General features: G+C 61.9%; 2 protein-coding genes across 2 annotated transcripts; both read right to left on the bottom strand.

The window, feature by feature from the left end:
• Positions 1-1,474: 1,474 nt before the first annotated feature.
• AMDHD2 (amidohydrolase domain containing 2) lies at positions 1,475-11,674 on the bottom strand. The gene is given in 12 exon segments (XM_030300978.1): positions 1,475-1,670; positions 1,673-1,717; positions 2,072-2,173; positions 3,172-3,241; positions 3,405-3,511; positions 3,586-3,730; positions 3,836-3,924; positions 4,006-4,218; positions 4,392-4,458; positions 10,286-10,425; positions 10,505-10,641; positions 11,489-11,674. Coding segments are annotated over 12 exon segments (1,239 nt in total). The 5' UTR covers positions 11,572-11,674; the 3' UTR covers positions 1,475-1,629.
• A 172-nt stretch (positions 11,675-11,846) lies between these two features.
• ATP6V0C (ATPase H+ transporting V0 subunit c) lies at positions 11,847-16,848 on the bottom strand. The gene is made up of 3 exons (XM_030300718.2): positions 16,623-16,848; positions 12,729-12,912; positions 11,847-12,579 (listed from the first exon to the last, which is right to left on the bottom strand). The coding sequence occupies exons 1-3, from the start codon at positions 16,699-16,701 to the stop codon at positions 12,375-12,377; spliced, it is 468 nt and encodes a 155-aa protein (XP_030156578.1). The 5' UTR covers positions 16,702-16,848; the 3' UTR covers positions 11,847-12,374.
• Between the last annotated feature and the right edge of the window lie 2,174 nt (positions 16,849-19,022).

Here is a 19,022-nt window from a genome sequence, read left to right as displayed (position 1 = left end):
TGCCTTACGGTGTTGGCTCTTCCCAGACTGTTCACTCAGCTTGGAACACAGCTGGGGCCAGAGGCTGTTTTTGTCACTTTGGGCCTGGACACGCTTTCTGCAGTGGGCTCTGTGGCAGAGGCAAAAGGGATGGTTGCCAAGCCACACGAGATGGTGGACCTGGGACACTTGCCTTTGACCTCCTATTCCAAGAACTTCACCCATTCAAAAGGGGGAAGGCGCGGCCCACCCGCACGCAAACGGGGACAAAATCAATCCCAGGGCTGGGGCTACGCCAACCCTGGATGTCTGACTGCCACATCGCGGCTTGCCCTCGTGACCTGCAGGGCTCCCAAAGCCCACTTGCCTCAAAGCGGCCCTATCAGCCCCTGCTCCCAGCGTGGGGCATGCTGCCGGGCCTGGGGGACATGGACGGGCCGCGGGATGACACTGACGGGCACAATAGTTGCAGGGCTTCCAGACACTGGTGATCCCCGAGCTGCCCACCAGCACCAGGCAGGGTCACCCACAGCGGTTGCAACCCAGGGGGCACGTGGATCCCCGGGCCAACCTGGGAGTCGGATGAGGAGAAGGGATGTTCAGAAAAAGGCCCCAAAGGAAGCCGAGCCTTGAGTTACCCCGAGGGCTCAAAGAAATAGGGGCTGCGGGCTGGGCAAGGAGCGGTGGCCAAGGGTCACCTCTGGGCCCCCTCGGCCACTGCTTCCTACACTCAGAGCCAGGCAACCTGGAGTCCTCTTGAAGGCCGAGGAGAAACAGCTCGCAGTGTGCTCAGGTCCAGCACCATGGCCTTGGCCTCTGCTTCACTGGCCCAACTCTAAAGGGGCAGAGGGGAGCCGTGGGCCATCCTCACACAGCCGGCCTGGCCTCCAATGCCATGCACGGCCCACCCGAGGCCCTCCCACCCCAAGTCCTCCCAGCCCCGCTCCTAATTGTCCCCACAATCAATTCTCCCACTTAAAATCCCAGAAAGCACTGGGGCGCCTGGGTGGCTCAGTCGGTTAAGGGTCCGACTCGATTTCGGCTCAGCTCACAATTTCACAATTTGCTGGGATCGACCACCAAGTCGGGCCTTTCACTGACAGTGCAGAACCTGCTTAGGATTCTCTCTCTCTGCCCCTCCCCTCCTTCAAAATAAAATTTAAAAATCCCAAGAATAACCCTTCTCCTCTGTCCCCCGACATGTAAACTTCTGGAGCCCTCCACACTCACCGTCCCCCAAGGCCCGTTCCTGTCCGCTTCCAACCTACGACCCAGGACTTTCCCCCTCCCGCCCTTCATTTCCCAACCAGCACAACTGCGTGTGGGGCTGCAGGCCTCAGACTCGACTGTCCAACAAGAGGGGCCCTGTCACCTTCACTGGGGCCCCCCAAGGCTGGGATCAGCTAGAATCCAGCCGCTCTCCTCCCCACCCCACCCAGAGAGCCACCGAGGGGACGGCGCTCGGCCTCGAAGCAAAACTCAGACACGAGACAAGTCCCTGCGGGGCGAACGTTTATCCAGCTGCCTCCACCTGGCAGGCCTCCACCTGGGGCAGGGCTCCCACTTGCTCCCCGGAGACCAGCTCCTCGACGGCTCAGCCCTGACAGTGTCCAGCTCAGGCTGGTCGTCCCTTCCAGCCGTGGTCCTCAGTCACTGCCTGGCTTCCTCCGCCTGCCACACCAACTCGCCGAGATGTAGGTGGCCCGCACGTGGAGGGAGTCATCGAGCACCACGAAGTCTGGGTCAGAGGCGGCCGTGTGAGGACAGAGGCAGGGGTGGGTCCACCACCACCCCACACCCATCCAGAAGCTGGTGGGGAAACTGAAGCCTGGGACACGATCTGGGCACGGCCACCCCACCCCATCGGAGGCTGACCAAGGCCCTGGAACCCATGTTCCTGGAAGCAGGGCACACGGGACAAAGACCCCAGCTGTCCCTCACCTGACCCGACGGGAAGAGGAACCCGGGCTGAGGTTGGTGGCCAGGTAAGGCCACCTGGGCACAGGGAAGATCCCACCTGCCCTGGCACTGTCCCGAGTCCCTGAGCCCTCCCGAGTCTTCACCGGCCCGGGTGCCCACGTCGGGCCCTGACCTGCATCAGCCCCGAAGTCCAGCGTCCCCTTGTGTTTCTCCAGCCCCAGCAGCTGCGCGGGGTGCAGGGACGCAGCCTCCAGGGCCAGCTCCACACTGCAGCCTGCTCAGGGGACACAACCGGGCAGTCACCCCCCATCCCCAGCTGGTTCCGTGGGCAGCCTCTCCCCCAGCCCCAAAGCTCCAAGTCCCAGAGAAATCCCAGGTCTCTGCAGCAGGCTGACAAAGCCCCGCCTTCCCCCTCATCTGAGGACCTGCCAGGTACCCTTTTCCTGGCCACTCACCCATCCCAGCTCTGCAGGGCTCCCCGCCTCACTGACAAATGCCTGGACCCAGATGGCCGCAGGCCCCTCCTCCTTCCGGATCCCGGGAAGAGCCCCCCAAAAAAGAAGCGTAGCCCGGGCATCAACGAGGCCCACCTGGTCTGGCTTTCCGTCCCTGCTCCCTCTCAAGAAGCCACACGACCAATCCTTTTTCTTCTGTTCCCTACCTCAGCCACCCCTCCCCCCAACAGCCAGCCTACAGCCATTTCCTGCCTCCTGGCCTGTCTCCCTGCTCCTCTAACAGCATGTTGAACCCGGGCACCCCCAGGTGACACCCCAGCCCCGGGCACTGCCAAGAATCCCGCAGGGCCCGTCCAACCACAGCCTCTGCCAATACCCTCCCTGCCCCCCCCCGGACACGCCTACCCCCTCAACAGCCTGAAGCGCTGCTCTGGGACCGCCCCCCTCCCCTTCCCTAAAGCTCCGTACCCACGGAGTCCTGCGAATCCACAGGCCCCAGGCCGAGGGCCTTCCCGTGGGTACGGTGAGCACCCTTTTCTCGGTGCCGGTGGCCTCACTGCCTATCACCCTGGGTGCCAGCCACATGCTTGCTCCTCGCTCTCGAACCTGCCCCTGAGCTGCTGCAGGGGGCCTCAGCCGTGTTCCTGGTGCTCCACTCCTAGGAATCCCATCCCACAAGGGGTGTCGCTGCAAGAGCCCAGGGGTCTCCGTGCTCCCTCCAACCTCCCCGCCCCCGACACATATGTGCACATGCGCACGCACGCGCACACACACACGCGCACGTGCGCACACACCTGCCCCCTCCAGCCTCACCAACCTGTAGCCTGCAGGAAATGCCGGACGCAGACATCCATCGGGGCTATGCTGCCGCTCAGTGTCTTGGTGCCTTGAGAGTGAGAGAGCAGGTTCTGGGGGGACCAGGGGCTACTGGGCACATAGGGGGTGGGGGGCCCACAGGCCGGCGGGGGAACGCTCAGATGTCTGCGTCCCACAAGAGAGGCCAAAGGGCCGTTGTCGAGGAGTCAGCCGGGACGAGAGGGTCACTCACACGGCCACATAGGCTGTCAGCCCGTCCACCTCCACCTCCTGCTGCCCCAGCGTGTGACGCCCATTGCCCAAACCCAGGGCGGGAACGGCGTCAGTGACCAACACCAGCCCTGCGGAAGGAAGGGGACTCAGGAGCTGCCCGGCCGAGTCCTCCCACCGGGCCCCGCCCCGCCCTGCCGCTCACCCTGGGGATGGGCCCGGTGGGCGATGCGCAGGGCGGCCGGGTTGGTGTGCGTGCCATCCGCGATCATCCCGTAGAAGATGTGGCGGCCGGGAGGCAGCCGGTCACTGGTCAGGAGCCCCACGATACCGGGGTCACGGTGGTGGAACTGGACAGAGATAGGAGGGCAGCTGAGCGACGGCAGGAGCCCTTGCGCCTACCCGCCCAGGGAGTTGCGGGGGGGGAGGAGGGGGGGAGGGCACGGGGCACTCACAGGCAGCATGGCGTTGAAGAGGTGGGTGATGAAGGTGGCCCCACTCTGCACGGCTTCCTCCGCGGCCTGCAGGTCGGCCACCGAGTGTCCTGCATAGGGGACCTGGACTCAAAGTGTGCACCCAGCCCAGGACCCCACGCGGGCCCAACCCTGGAGGTGGCAGTCCTCACCTAGGGACACACAGATGCCACGGGCTGTCAGCGCCTGGATCACCTCATGGCTTCGGCCCAGCTCGGGGGCCAGCGTCACAATGCGGACGTTGTCCAGGGGCCCGTAGGTGGCCAGCACATCGTGGAAGGCGTTGGCCTCAAAGGAGCGCAGGTGGGCTTCGGGGTGTGCACCTCGCTTCTCCCGGCTGATGAACGGGCCCTCCAGGTGCACCCCTGGGAGGAGAGGAGTGGACAGCTCCAGCGGGCCTCTGGCCCTGCAGCCCCCGCCCTGGCCCGTCACCTGCCCGACCTCCCTCCCCAGTTGGGCCTCTGGAGGGGGAAGGGCTGCCAACAGGTCCCCAAGGAGCCTCCCGGGGTGGGGGGCAGGGAGAGGGTCAGCCACTCACCGAGGACCCCTGCCCCATGGGGACCACCACTCTCACAAGGGATCTGAGAAGGACCTGGGGGAACCAGCTGTTAAAGCCCTGCCCCCTACGGCCCAATGCCCAGAGATCACAGCCCAGCCGAGGTCAGAGGTCAGAGCCCAGCCCCCTGATGGCCTTCCGTCAGATAGCAGAAGGTAGTCGAAGGCCCCCAACCAGAGTCAGGGAAGGCACAGCGCTAAGAACCATCAGGACGCGGAGGAACACGCAGGGGCGGAAGGCCAGCTGCCAGCAAGGAACAGGAATGGACAAAAGGGACCTGACCTGGCCCCGCAACGTGGCCAAAGGGTCTGGACCCAGCCAGACAGGGGGAGCGGGCCCGGCCTCCTGAGCCGCAGGACCGCACAACAACGGCCAGGGTCAAGAGGAGGCGTGCGGTCCAGGCAGCGCGAGCACAGAAGCGGGGGTTCGGGGGCCAGAGAGGTCGGTGCACACGGGGCCGGGAGCTCAGGCGTCGAGGGCACAGCCACGCGGTGCCTGAGCCGAACACAGGTACTCACATGACCCGTCTTGGAGGCGGGGCGAGCTGCCAGAGAAACCTGCCACCCGCCGAAGGGCCCTGGGGCACCCCCACCCCAAACCAGATACAGCGATGCGTAAAGAGGCTGAAACCCTGGGAGCCTGATGGGCCGACACTGGGCAGGTGTGGGCAGGGGCACGTGGTGGAGACACCGAGGAAACAGGCGGCGCCTTGAGAAGCAGGGGCGGGGGGAACCACAGGACACCATTAAGACCAGCTGGGCCCGTGAATGTGCCCTGCTAGCAAACCGGAAGGGCTCCAGGCGAGGGGTGGGTGGAGGCACACCCCCTGCGATTAGGTTAACATTGTCTGCACGAAGCCAGTGAGGCTGTCCCCTTGGCCCAGGGACCTCAACTAAGGGCGCCCCCAGGAGCCCGCCCCAGTCTCGGGGCTCCCAGCAGCCTGCTGGCGCCTGATCTCAAACACAGCCGACGGCCAAGCCTCAGTGGCAGCTCGGGAACTTGGGGACACAGAGGAACGAACAGGGCAGGGCCGGCAGGGACGGGAAGACACGTTGAGGAGAGGTCCTGCACCGTGAAACAAGAAGACAGGGTCAGAAAAAAACACTGAAGAGAGAAAGTGAGCTCTTCCCGTTAAAAGTATGTGAGGGACGCCCGGGTTGGCTCGGTCGGTTAAGCATCCAATTCTTGATTCGGCTCAGGTCGTGATCTCGCAGGTCATGAGATCAAGCCCCACACGGGTCTCTGCACTCACAGTGCAGGATTCTCCTCTGCCCTCTCCTTGCCCACACTTGCGCGGCCGCGCTCTCTCTCTCTCAAAATAAGTAAACAAATACTTAAATAAGAAATAAAATAAAATAATACAATACAACTGAGCAATAAATAAATAAAACAAAACAAAACAAACCAAAACCAAAAACCCAAGTCAAGAACCAGAACATAGAAACACAGGAAACATTCAGGAAGCGGAGTCGCAAAAAGAACCAGAGACGCCATCCAGGAGGCCCGACCATGGAATAATGACTCCCAGGAAAGACGACAGAGAAACGAGGGAGAAAAATCACACACGCGCTGTGATCAAGGAACGCAAACAAAACCAAAAACCAAACTTCAGACCGACAGGGTGTGCCAATGGCCGGCACAATAGATAAATTCCCCACAGGCCCCACACGTGTCACCCTCAGACTTCAGAACCGAGGCCAAAGGGAAGATTCCACGCGCTTCCAGAGGGAAGAATAAGTCATGCACAAAGTATCAGAGGTCAGGTGGCTTCCGACTTCTCACCAGCAACCCTGGAAATGAAAAAAACAATACAGCAACGCCTTTAGGAATTTCTAGGGGAAAGTCACTTCTAACCTACGCCCAATCAAGAGAATAAAACCTCGTTAGACCTTCCGAGATCGTGAAAACTTTGCTTTCTGCGCCCCCGTCTCTAGCAGAAGCTGGTGGATATGCTCCAAAACAAAGGCCAAAACCAGCAAAGACAAAGGCACGGGAGAGGGGATAGAGGCCCAGCAGAAAGACGCCAGGGGATCCCCCCAGGTGACGGGAAAGGGCTCCCAGGACAGCTCGGTCCAGGGAGGCCGGCAGCCAGGGCCGCGGAACAGGTCCCTAAAGCTGCCGAGGGAGAACGACGTTGATAGAGCGCTGGGCGCACCCACACGTCCCGCAAGAAGAGTGAGAAACGGGCAGAGGCGGGGAGTGGAGTCGCCAGCTGAGAGAACAAACAAGGAGTCCCAAAGACACGGGGCAGACGGGTAAGGAAACGGGTCAGCACCCAGTCCTTCGCCCAGTCCTGCCGGCGGGTCTCCCCAAGTCGGCAGGCTGCTACCCGGGGAGGGCGGGGGGCCGGAAACCCACGAAGAGGAGTCTAGCCTCAGCTCCGCTGGTGGAAGGAGACACCCCTGTTCACTGCCCTAAACCGGCCTGGAGCTTAGGCGAGAGCAAATTCCAAGGACCAGCTGAGCTGAAGGTGACCGTCTCCAGGTGGGAGCTGGTGGGGGCAAAGGGCTGCTGTTTCTCCTAACAAGCCAGGAGATTCGTGTAAGTTCGCTAAAAATTAAAAGCAAAACAAACCAAAAGGGGCACCTGGATGGCGCAGTCGGTTAAGCGTCCAGCTTCAGCTCAAGTCATGGTCTTACAGCTTGTGAGTTCGAGCCCCACATCGGCCACTGTGCTGATGAGGACCCTACTTGGAACTCTCTCTCTCCGCCCCCCCCCCCATCCTCCCCTGCTCTCTCTTTCAAATAAATAAATAACTTAAAAAAAAAAAAAGGTAACGGCTGAGTTTTTCGGGAATAGATTTTTTGCTCGCGAACACACCCTCTCGAGCCTCGCCCTCAGCCCATCTGTGGAGGACAGGCCCACGTTCCACCAGGCGACCCCGTCGTGCCCAGTGTCAGGTCCCGTCCTGAAGCTCTCTCCAAGTCTTCCAAGAGAGCTCGGTGCCAGACACGGGGCTACGGTCAGACGGCCGGGGAGGGGATACCCCAGCCCACGGGGCAGATGAACTTGAGGGTGAATCTCCGGATCCCGTCTTTCCGGGGAGCCCGCCTTGTGACACGTTCTACGGGGTTCTGCACGCGGTCCGCACTGGGACTCCCGCACAGGGAGAGGGGCCCCTCTCGATGCCGTGCCCACGACTGGCTGTTGTCCCCACCCAGTCTCACAGGTGCCACTCTCACGCGGATGCCTCCAGGAAGGTACGCGGCCCAAGTCCAGGTCTCATGTTCTGAGCCCAAGGTGAGGTCTGAACCCGACGCACGGGGTTCACTTCGTACTTCGAAACAAAACTGAGTTTGACGAGGGAGAGACCGAGAGTGCTAAGTAGGGAGAAGGCAATGAACGACAGCACGGACGGCAAGAGAATGGGAAAGGTCAAAGTGCAGAGGGCACGGTGACAGCCTGGCTGCCGCCTGAGGAGGTAGCAGGTCTTGGCTAAGCACACGATGGACCAGAAGCCGAGAACACTCCAGCCAGAGCTTCCTCCTGGGAGGGTATGAAAGGATAAGACTGAAAGAGGCCCCCAAAAAGAGCAGGTGGTCTCAATGGGCCAGAACACGATGCTAAGGGATCCGGGTAACTTCTGACAGAGCAGCAATCCAGTTCTGCCCAGTGTGAGCCAGCCCTGGAAGAAGGTGGGTGGACGGGAATCGGGGACATACCTAAGCGAACGGCCCCGTGGCGTCTGAGATGACACTGGATTAAATTTCCACATTCACGGCCTCCGAGATTTTACTTTCTGCTGTCCAGCGCCTTCATCCCGCGAGTGTTTGTGGAGACTGACAAGTAGCAGCAGGAAGCCATAAACCAGAGGGGTGCCAGGGGGGCTCGGTGGGTTAGGCATCCGGCTCTTGCTTTCAGCTCAGGTCATGATCTCACGGCTTGTGAGGTTGAGCCCCACGTCGGGCTCTGTGCTGATAGCACGGAGCCTGCTTGGGATCCTCTCTCTCTCCCTGCCCCTCCCCAGCTTGTGCACCCACGTTCTCCCTAAATAAGTAAATAAACATTAAAGGAAGAAAAGAAAACGTAAGCCAGAAATCCTAGTGACCAGAAACTCCCTGTCCTAAAAAAAGAGGTCTCACAACCTGTATCACGATGGTCAAATGTGCTGTCGAAGCCACGGGCACAGCAGAGTCACAGCTCCAAAGAGCAGGCAACAGAGACAACAAGATAAAACAGGGCAGAAGTCCTGGGAACAGGAGAGAGAATGGCCCAGAATGGCTGGACCATACGTGGGGAGAGGGCCGAGGCTGGGGCGGCTCGGGAGGGACTGCTCAGAAGGGTAAAAAGGGGGTGGGGACGCCTGGGTGTCTCAGTCAGTTAAGCGTCCGACTTCAGCTCCGGTCACGATCTCACCGTTCATGGGTTTGAGTGGTTAGAGCCCCGCGTCGGGCTCTGTGCTGACAAGTGCTTCGGATTCTGTGTCTCCCTCTCTCTCCGCCCCCTTCCTGCTCACGCTCTGCCTCTCTCTCTCTCAAAAATAAATAAACATTTAAAAAAAAAAAAAGAAGGATAAAAGGTGCGGGGCGGAGCGATGTGCTATGCCCTGTCCCCTGGGAAGGCCGCTGCGGCAGGACTCGGAGCAGGGCCGGCAGTTGGGAGACTAGGCAACAGTCAGGAAGCCTCACTGGTAGGTCCCGGGAAGGGGGAGGACAGTAAGGCGGGCGCGTTCCCAGATTCCAGGCAAGAGAAATCAGGGATTGATGACCAAGAGAAAAAACACAGAACCAGGTGGCTTGAAGTAGGAAGATGAGCTTAGTTTTTAACCTCTGACTTTGTGATGGGAGGCCTGGGAGAAATTTCCAGAAAGATGTCCACACATGACAGCGTACCGAGTGTTTAAGAGGTACCGCACACAGCGCTGCCTGCCCCACAACCCCAGGAGACGGACGTGGTGCTCATTCCCAACTTGGATTTGAGAAAATGGAGGCTCAGAAAAAAGTAAGGATGGTCTCGTGTCCCCCAGATGACGGATGAACTTACGGGGCCAGGACCCAATCCCAAGCCCACACTCAAACTCCCGCAACACCCAACTCCAACTGTGCGTCCACACACCCAGGAGGGACCTCCCCACCCATGACCGGCAACATGACCCATAATTGCAAAAAAAGCCCTGTACTGGAGAAAACAACAACACTGTGGGGGGAGGGGGGGAGGTTAAAGGGTAACTACTGCCCTTCCCCAACTCGACTCGGGTAAGGGGACGTCCACGCTTTTCAAAACCCACTAAGCATCAAGCGGTAAAGAGGCACGATGAATACCACCTGCTTTCTGGCGGTTACCATGTAAAGTCACCGCCCCAAAGAAACCCAACAAGATGGTGGGGTGAAGAATAAAACCGGAGAGCCCGCCTGGGTGAAAATGTCTATAGGGCCATACAGAGAAGAGAGGAAGTGGAAGGGTGGTGTGGGGGCCACAAGAGAAGCAGCGGGGACGGAAGGGGGCGGCAGGGGCAGACAACGAGCTTCTTTCTGGAAAGCACATTCAGTGGAGTCACACAGCACAGACAAGTTAGGGGGGATGAACCTGAGGAGATGGTACAAATGTGGCAATCCAGAAAGTCCCAGCAATCGGTTTCTGGAGCCAGGAGGTGGCCAGGGTGCGAGATGGAGAGGACGTCTAGCCCCGAAGACACCTCAACAATAAACATGAAGGCCTGTGGGAAGGGCTGCAGAGGCAGTGACCCCCTGCCGGCGGGGGAACACCAAAGGAGAGCCTAGGGGCAGGACCCCGGACCCCAGGCCCCAGGGGGTGGGGGAGGCTAAAAGGTGAGGCCAGACCCAAGGGCCAAGGGGTTTGTGGCAGGAAAAGTTTGCAAATTAAAGGGGTGCTGCTGTTGAAGCCCCCTTCCCTTGAGACCGGAAGCCTGACCTCACCTTGTGATAAACCTCCGGTGGCGAGGTGACCAAAGTGGGGCAGAAGGAGGTGACTCCATGAGACAATATCCTCTGGGCCACCAGGGCGACCCCCGAACCCACGTCCTCCGTGGCCTGAGAGAAGTCAACGCCAAATCCACCTACGGCCACAAAGAGGAAGGTTGCACGGTGCCCGGACCACCTTCTCCGGGTCCCTGTCCCCTAAGCCCTAGACCGCACCGTTGATCTGCACATCGATGAAGCCAGGCGCCAGGATGCAGCCCCCGCAGTCCCGCTGCTCATCAGCCATTCGCCGCTCCTCGAAGAACAGCTTCTCCGGGTCCAGAATGCGGCCTCCGCGCACCCACAGATCCTCCCTGCGGCCAGAGCCGGACGGAAGCTAGGATGGCCGGTCCCTGGGCCCACCAGAGCAGTGCCTGAGCCCGCATCCCGACCCCGCACCCGGCTCGGCTCCGGGCCCCACTCCAGCACCGCGCGACCCCGCACCCCGCGCCCCCACTTCAGCAGCTCCCGCACCCTGTGCCCCACCCGGCCCCGGGCCCCACTCCAGCAGCTCCCGATCCCCCGGCCCCGCGCCCCACCCGGCCCCGACGCCCACTCCAGCACCTCGAACCCCGCGCCCCGCCGGCCCCGGGCCCCACTCCAGCAGTGCCCGGCCCCGCGCCCTGCGACCCATCCCAGCAGCTCCCGCTCCCGCATCCCGCGCCCCACCGGCCCCGCGCCCCACTCCGGCAGTGCCCGGCCCCGCAACCCGCGCCCCACTCCAGCACCTCCCGACCCCGCATCCCGCGTCCCACTCCACAACTGCCCGGCCCCGCACCCCGTCCAGCAGCTCCCGCACCCCGCGCCCCACCCGGCCCCCGGGCCCCAATCCAGCAGCTCCCGACTCCGCATCCCGCGCCCCACCAGCCCTGGGCCCCACTCCAGCAGTGCCCGGCCTCGAGTCCTGCGCCCCATCCCAGCAGCTCCCGATCCCGCGCCCCACCGGCCCCACGCTCCACTCCAGCAGTGCCCGGCTTCGCGCCCTGCGCCCCACTCCAGCAGTGCCCGGCCCGCACCCCGCCGGCTCCGCACCCCATCTAGCAGCTCCCGTCCCCGCACCCCACCCGGCCCCGGGCCCCGATCCAGCAGCTGCCGGCTCCGCACCCCGCGCCCCGCCCGGCTCCCGGGCCCACCCCCGCAGCGCCTGACCCCGCACCCCACCTGAGCAGCGCCCGCCCTCGCAGGATGCGGCAGTTGGTGAACTGGAGCACCGGGGCCCGCCCCTCGCCCTGTGCGTCGCGCATCGTGAGCCACCGGAGCCCCACCGAGCGGGCGCCGCCCGGAGCCCCGCAGCCGAAGCCCGCTCTCCCGCTCTCCGCGCACTCGGCCGACTGCGGGCCGCCGGGCTCCGGCCGCACCCACGTGACCCTCAGCTGACTGAGGCGTGCCACGTGACCGGCCGGTCCACGTGATCTGGGCGCCCACGTGACCGGCACGCCCCTGGGCCGGCAGGGCCGCCGCGGCCGCCCCCGCCCCGCCCCCGCCGGGCCCGGGCCCACACAAGCGGTCCACACAGGCGTCCAGTCACAACCGAGAACTTTATTGGACACGGCTCGGCTCCAGGACCTCGCAGGCCCAGCACACTGGCCCGCGGCCCCCGACAGCCAGGGCTGGAGGAGGGTGGTTCGATCCAAAGAGTCTCGGAGCAAACGGCAACCCCGCAACGCAACACTCGACCTAAGATTACTATATAGTTGGGGACGGAGGGCTGCTCCACAGACGTATGAACAGATCAAATCTTTATAAATAAGAAACATCCAGTGAAGAGAAAATGACAACTCTAATTCACCCTTCTACAGAGCGCTCTAGGGCAGATGAGTGGGGGCGGCCGGAGGCCCGGATGGGTAAGGAGTGGGCCCGGATGTCCACGGCACGGGGCGGGGCGGGGGCGAGGCCGGGGTAGCAGACAACGGGCACTAGGACACTGCGCATTTACAAGACCGACTACTGGGGGGCGGCGGCCCCGTGCGTGTGTGTCAGGCTGTTCATTTCGGAATGAGGGGTGGTCTTTACATCGTGTTCTGTGGCTGGTGCGCTCGGAGAGGGGCTACTTTGTGGAGAGGATAAGGGCAACGATGAGACCGTAGAGGCCGAGCACCTCGGCGAAGATGAGGATCAGGATCATGCCCACGAATAGCCGGGGCTGCTGGGCAGTGCCACGCACACCAGCGTCCCCCACGATGCCAATGGCAAAGCCAGCTGCCAGCCCGCTGAGGCCCACGCTCAGGCCAGCACCCAGTTGGAGGAAACTCCTGGGGGAGAGAAGACACCGGATAGACGTCAGCCACCTGCCAGGGGAAGCAAGTCACCAGCCCGACGCCCCCTCCCCAGCCCTCCCAGCCCCGTGCAGTGGCCTCGCCCGAGGCAGGACATGACCTATGGGGAGGGGCCCGGCACTCACCTGTAGAGAGTGATGCCATCATTCAGGGAATTAGCGATGAGGACGGCCACCACCAGCCCGTAGATGGCGATGATACCAGCCATGACCACTGGGATGATGGACTTCATGATCAGTTCTGGCCGCATGACAGACATGGCCGCGATGCCAGTGCCACTCTTGGCTGTACCGTAGGCGGCACCCAGGGCTGTGGGGAGGGGGCAGGAAAGGCAAGGTGAGCTCAGAGCACCTGGGGCCAGTAGCTGTGGCACGGCCGAGAGACGCCGTAAGTTATCACCGACAAGGTGAGATAAAGCTGGCACCCAGCTCAGGGCAGGAGGTGGCCCTCGGGGGCAAGAGCTACAGCTGGGCACGCAGGGAGCTCAGGCAGCTGTCTCCTTCCTCCAACAGAGGCCCTTAACGGCTGCCCCGCCTATCTGGGCTCCTGCTCCGCTGTCTAACCTTGGCCCCAACCTCCCAGAGACCCCAGTACAGCTGCCCACGGCCTAAAAGGTGGAGCTCTGACAGGCCCGGCAGAGCAGCCCAGTCACATGGAGAGAAAGCTGAGGGCATCCTCAGGCACAGAGCAGGACTAGGCTCTCAAGTCTGGAAAGAATCCTCTCTGCCATCACCCAGGTGGACCATGAGGCCTTGACGGACCTCCCAGAAGCACGCCTGCCTGCACAGAGGCCTTGGGCTCACAGAAGCCTAGATTTCCACCCCCCCCAAGACGCCAGCAACGAGGCGTGGGGGAACGGGAGGACGTCCGGTCTCCTCTGATGGTACTCCGCCTCGCTCTTGCCAGGGTGTGCTGCCTTCCTCCGATCTCCCTTCTCCTGGCCTCCACGCATGGAGTAACTTTGGCACAGGATAGAGCCACAGCGGGCCCAGGTGGCTCTTCCGACTCCCGCCCTCCAAGGTCTTGCTGCACTGCTTGAGCAAAAGGTAACATGGCTCATGGGTTTCAGAAAAGATGTGGACACTCCTGACCATTCCTCTGCACGTTTTATTCACCTATTTGGGCCACAAAAAATGCTTCCTCTCTGTGCTCGTCACTGAGCAGGGAGGAAGTCAGAGGAGCTCTGGCTTCCCGGGGCTCCAAGCCCGGTGAGGAAACACACATGGCCGCTCCAAGCACAGCAACACGTTCTAGAAGAGTGGGGAGGCCCGTGGGAGTGGGGGAAGGGCTCCATAGAGAAAGTGACGTTTGAGGAAGAGGCTTGAGTGAGCAAAAATGATTGCAGACAGCACGCACGAATGGAGACGCCCCCCAACGAGGCATCACACTGGGAGCTAGCAGAAAGAGAAAAGAAGTAGGGGTGGGAGCAGAGGGATTTCCACTCCAACACCACCACGCCTAGACACTCAGCACCTTTAACCTGGGGCTCAGGGCTGGTCTTCACGAAGCTCTTCCGGCAACTCTCCTGGTTGCAGTGCATTCTGGGGGCTGCTACTGCAGGCCCCGCACCACATCGGGCTATGTCAAGTGCATGCAAGGAGCCAGTGCCATGGTTTGTCACTCAAGCGGGAGAGCACAGGCGATGAGTGTCACTGAGTAAGGCACCGATTACTGGGAAGTTAGCATCCCAGGTAGCAGGACACGGCCAGAGGTGGAAAGTGAGCGGGCCCTTCTCCAGAAGGCAGCAGGGAGATCGTGTGGCTGAGGGTGGGGCCGCCACGACAGGAACAAAGGGAAGAAACAGGGCTGACCATCAGGATGGAAAAGCAGCCTGGCCTGGGCAGCAGCAGGTGTCCCGGAAAACCCTGGATGCCAGCTCTGGAGGCCAAGCCTCACCAGGTCCCAGATTGAGCAGGGAACAGAAAGAGTGCAATCAGGAGGCAGTTCCAAGAACAAAGCACCAAACGCAGGGTGCCTGCCAGCAGGGAGGAAGTCAGAGATTACGGTAAAGGAGCAACTGACAAACTTGTGGAAGACTTGATGAAGAAAGAGTTGACAGGACTTCTGTCACAAGAAAAAAGGGGAAGCAGGAAGGAGATCGGGCCCCACAGGAGCAGGCAGCACCAATCCTCAGGGGCCTGGGGCAACAAAAAAAGCCCTAGACCAGTGATACCCTGTTCTCAGTAACTTCCAGAGACCTGCTTTCTGATCAGGCTCCATCTGAAAGTATCAAGTTAAGTTCCAGAAAAGGAAGAGATGTACCTGATGACTAGAGCAGGCCAGGAGCTGGGTACAGAAAAAGGGCCCAAGGGGCAAACTCAGGGCTTCGGGAACAAGCAATGACAGCCAGAATTCAAGGAATTCTGGGGCAGGAATGTCTTGTTTTGTTCACTGATGTTCCCCTGTGCCTGGCACACAGTAGGAGCTCACTCGACATTTGCTGAATGAACGAATGACAGCCGTAAGTAACAACGCACACATGGCCAGGCACAGTAGAATCTCAAGAACTGTGGAGGCAAAGAGCAGAAAAGGGGTGGGGGGTTACAGCAGCCTGTCCGTCCGGAAGTGCTGGAAAGCAGACAGCCCCTTAAGATGTGGAAAGAGCAGGGTTAGCTGGGAGAGAAGGGGAAGTCCAGACCACTTCTCCCACCACAAATGACCCCTTATGTGCACGTGATGGGAAGGGCAGGGTAGGGCTCACTCAGCAACTCATGACTGGCAGACAGGCCCAGGCAGAGGGCGGCCCTCAAGACAGCAGAGTCCCCAAGCCCCCACCTCACAAGTGTTTACAGACAGCACAGGCTGTTTGGAGTTCAAACCCGCCACATACTTGCACAGGGAGCCTCCCCAGCCCACCAGGTAGGGTGGGGCAGGGCGGGGTCATCCAAACCAAAAACCAGACCTACCTAAGGAGGCCCAGAGGAGACCAGGCCAGACCAGTCTACAGGCTTGCAGCAGACTAGGACTCACCTTCCTGGGTCCCACATTCTTGGGCCTGGCCCACGTGCCTTTCTCTCAGGTAGACCAGTTTTCACCGAATTCAACACCCATTACCGTCAAGACCTAACTTCAAAAGCAGGGTGCCATCAAGAACCTGGAAGGCCCCTTCTCTTTGCCTAGGGGAGCCTTCCCAATTTCGGACCTGGGAAAAGGGAAGTCATTCATTCATTCATTCATTCATTCAGGCCTGAACCAGACGACTCCCTCCTAAGGACAAAGACCCAATAGGACACTCTATGCCACTCTCTCATTCACCCAGAAGTAGACCCCCGACAAGCGTGCACACACATAGCACTGATGCTGGCCTGCTTCCCAAACACCCGTCCTTCGCCCTTAGCCTGTCCAGACCCCTGCCCCAATCCACACAATCCTAGCCCTGGGCTCTTGCCAGCTGTCAGGACCAACCCCTCTGCCCCATTTTCCCAAACAACCCACACATCCCACAGGGCTACGGGGAAACAGTGACAGGCCGTGACCGGAAGCACCTGCCTCTGGGTACAGACCCACCTGACCCCCGTCGGGGGCGGGCCGCCACAAGGGCGAGAGGTGTGTACCAAGGAGGGGAGCGCCAGGGCCTCATCCCCCGACACCCCCGCCGAACAGGGGGAGCTTCCCGAGGTGTGATGTCACACCTGCCCGCAGGATGGCGGTGGGGGGTGCGGAGCAGGCGCAGGACCGCGCGCCCCCACCCCAGCCTCCCTCCCGCCTCTCCTAGGGCTAAGATGGCAGCGGCGCCGCCGCCCCACCCCCGCACCTACACTGACGGCGGCAGGGCTGCCGGCCCAGGATCCCCGGGAGACCCGGGAGACCCGCACCCCCGCCCAGCCCGCAGGCCCTGCGACTCGCAGCCCTCGGGGCCCCGACCCCCGCCCGCGGTCACGTGAGGCTCGGGACCCCCCCCAACAGCTCGGAATTACGTCAGCGTGACGTCACACCAAGAACCCGAGGGCGACGCGGGCATAAGCTCCGCGAGTCCCGGCGCCCCCAGCCTCCCAAGTCCCTCCTGCCTCGGCGCTCACCGCTGAAGACCATGGCGGCCGAGGCGCCCATGACCGCGAAAAAGGAGGCGTACTCGGGGCCGCTCTTGGCCTCGGACATGTCTGCGGGTGGGGAGAGGGCGAGCTCAGCGGGCCAAGACGGGGGCGAGGACGGGCCGGGCACGGCAAGCGAGCGCAATGAGAGCAGTCAGGCGGCTGCGAAGGCGACCCGGCCCGTCAGCGGCTGCGCTCTAAATACCAGCACCGCAGAACAAAATGGCGGCCGCAGCCGTGTCACATGACCCGGGCTCCGCCCCTTCGGGCTATACCACTTCGTGCAGGCGGGGGGCGCCACGGCTTGGTACGCCCTAGCGGCCCTCTGACTGCTCCTGCACCGTGCCGCCGCCCAAGCGACCCGGACTCAGGCGTTCCGCCCCACCTCGGCCCCCGCGGACGCGGAGCCGGGCGCTGGCAGCTTCTCGCACCCCTTGGCGTTGGGCCCGTCCGGCTCCCGGGCGGGGGCGGGGCGGTGGCCCTCATATTAGCATATGGGGCGGGGCGTAGGGTGCCCCGCCTCCTCTGCGGCTGCGAGGCGCCAGCTGGTGCGGCTTTCCTTTACGTTCGCCGAGTGGATTCGGCGGCGAGGTTCTCGCGGCCTTTCTGCGGGCACCCGGGACCGAGGTCTCCCCGGGAAGTCTTCATACTTCAGACGGAGTATGAACAGACGGAGCCGAAATCCCAAGGCCTGGGCGTCGGCCTTTTCTTCTGTTCCGGTCCCCAGGAAAGCCCCTACCCCACCTGTGAACTCCTGGCCTCTCCTCGCAGCCTTCCAGTGCCCCCAGGTCGCCCCACCCCGACCATGTCCCCCCACCCCGACCATGTCCCCAGTCTCCTCCAGACACAGACCTACCGGCCCCCGTCCCAGCTATTGGTGACTTCTCTCCTGGCTTCTGAGGAAAAGGAGCCCCCTTTCCCGGCATCTGTCCCCTCCTTTGCATCAGGGACCCAGCCTTCAGTTGGGGGGCTGTCTCTACCCCCTCAAGATGTAAGCCTGGCTGGTTTGAACCCCTGTCAGTGCTGCGACCTGTGGATGATTCCCCAGATTTCTGCATATTCTGGGATCCATTTCCTCCAGCCTGTCCTCACGCAAAGCTGACACCTGCAGGGCTGCATTTATTTCTGGAACAATAGCCAGTGGTTCCTTCCCATTCCACCCGGCAGCTTGGCCTGGGGTTGGAACTGTCCTGCTGATCCCATGAGGGGTTATCGGCACCCTGACTGGCCGCCTTATCTCTCCCCACCAGCTGTGGTTCCCTTTGCCCTCTTGTTCCTTGCCTTTCAGAACTACCTGGTCCTCGGTCTTCCTTGAGCTCCTGGCCCTGGTCCCAGCACTAAAGGGTTCTCCCTGGAAGTCCTGGGTGGCAGCCTTCTCCATGTGGGCAGTGTGGGGTCAGCACCTCTGCCCACCACCCCACCGGACTCAGCCACCTTCCACAGCAGCTTCCCTCGTGGCCCCTTCCCATCGGCAAGACTGGGTCCTCCACCATGCCAACTGGCAGCCTGCAGATGTGTCTGGTCTGTCCTGTTTCAAAAGGGAGGAGGCTGCCGTACCCCCGGAGGCCTCTCCACCTTCCTCCGCCACCCTCTTCCCAGACTCTGACTTCTGCAAAGAGAAATCTTCACTCGATGTCTCCACTTCACCCGCCCTCCCTCCCAACCCCTTGCCTTTGCCAAGGTCACCTGGGACTTGCCGTTTCTCTAAGCTGAGAGGCGTTTGTCAGGCTGTATGGGGGTCCTCTTTGCTGCATGGCCCGCTGCCCACTCCACCACACCCTCTCCTCTCTCTCCAGCTCACCTCCTACAGCCCGACGCCCTCATTCCTTCTTCCTGGGGTCACAAGGAGGACCGAGGACAGGCCCAGGCCCCGCAGCAGCCTGGCGTCCCTGCAGGTGTCTGGTGAGCCCAGGGTTCCTGCCGCCCGCCCTACCCCTGGGCGGTCACGTCCAGCATCTCGCACCGTTCTGTCCCAGCCCTGATGGCGCCCAAGTGCCTGCCACAGGCCTGCCCCTCACAGCTGCAGGCATTTAGGGCGCAGGCCAGGGAGCCAGTGCTGGTTGGGGGAGTGTGCAGGGGGAGACTTCAGACCAGAATTCCTCCGCCAGGAAACCACACAAACACCCAGAGGTGGGCAAAGCACGCCCCCCCCCCCCGCCCCCCATGTGGCTGAAATCCTAAGACCCAGGGTGACAGTTCCCTCCTTGGGCTCAGGGAATATGTCATCGACGCTCACTGTCATCTCATTTTCTGCACAGGGTGAGGGGTCACACCAGGTCTCTGGGGGGGAACTGCTGACACCTCCAGCCAGCATGTCTCAAAGTGAGCTCTCCCCACCCCCACCTGCTTCCACTCTGTTATTTCCATTTCGGGCAAAAGACGCTCAAA

Source organism: Lynx canadensis, chromosome E3 (assembly GCF_007474595.2).
Source record: "Lynx canadensis isolate LIC74 chromosome E3, mLynCan4.pri.v2, whole genome shotgun sequence".
NCBI lineage: Eukaryota > Metazoa > Chordata > Mammalia > Carnivora > Felidae > Lynx > Lynx canadensis.
The sequence above is the reverse complement of the archived record's forward strand: the minus strand, read 5'-3'. Positions and strand labels throughout refer to the sequence as shown.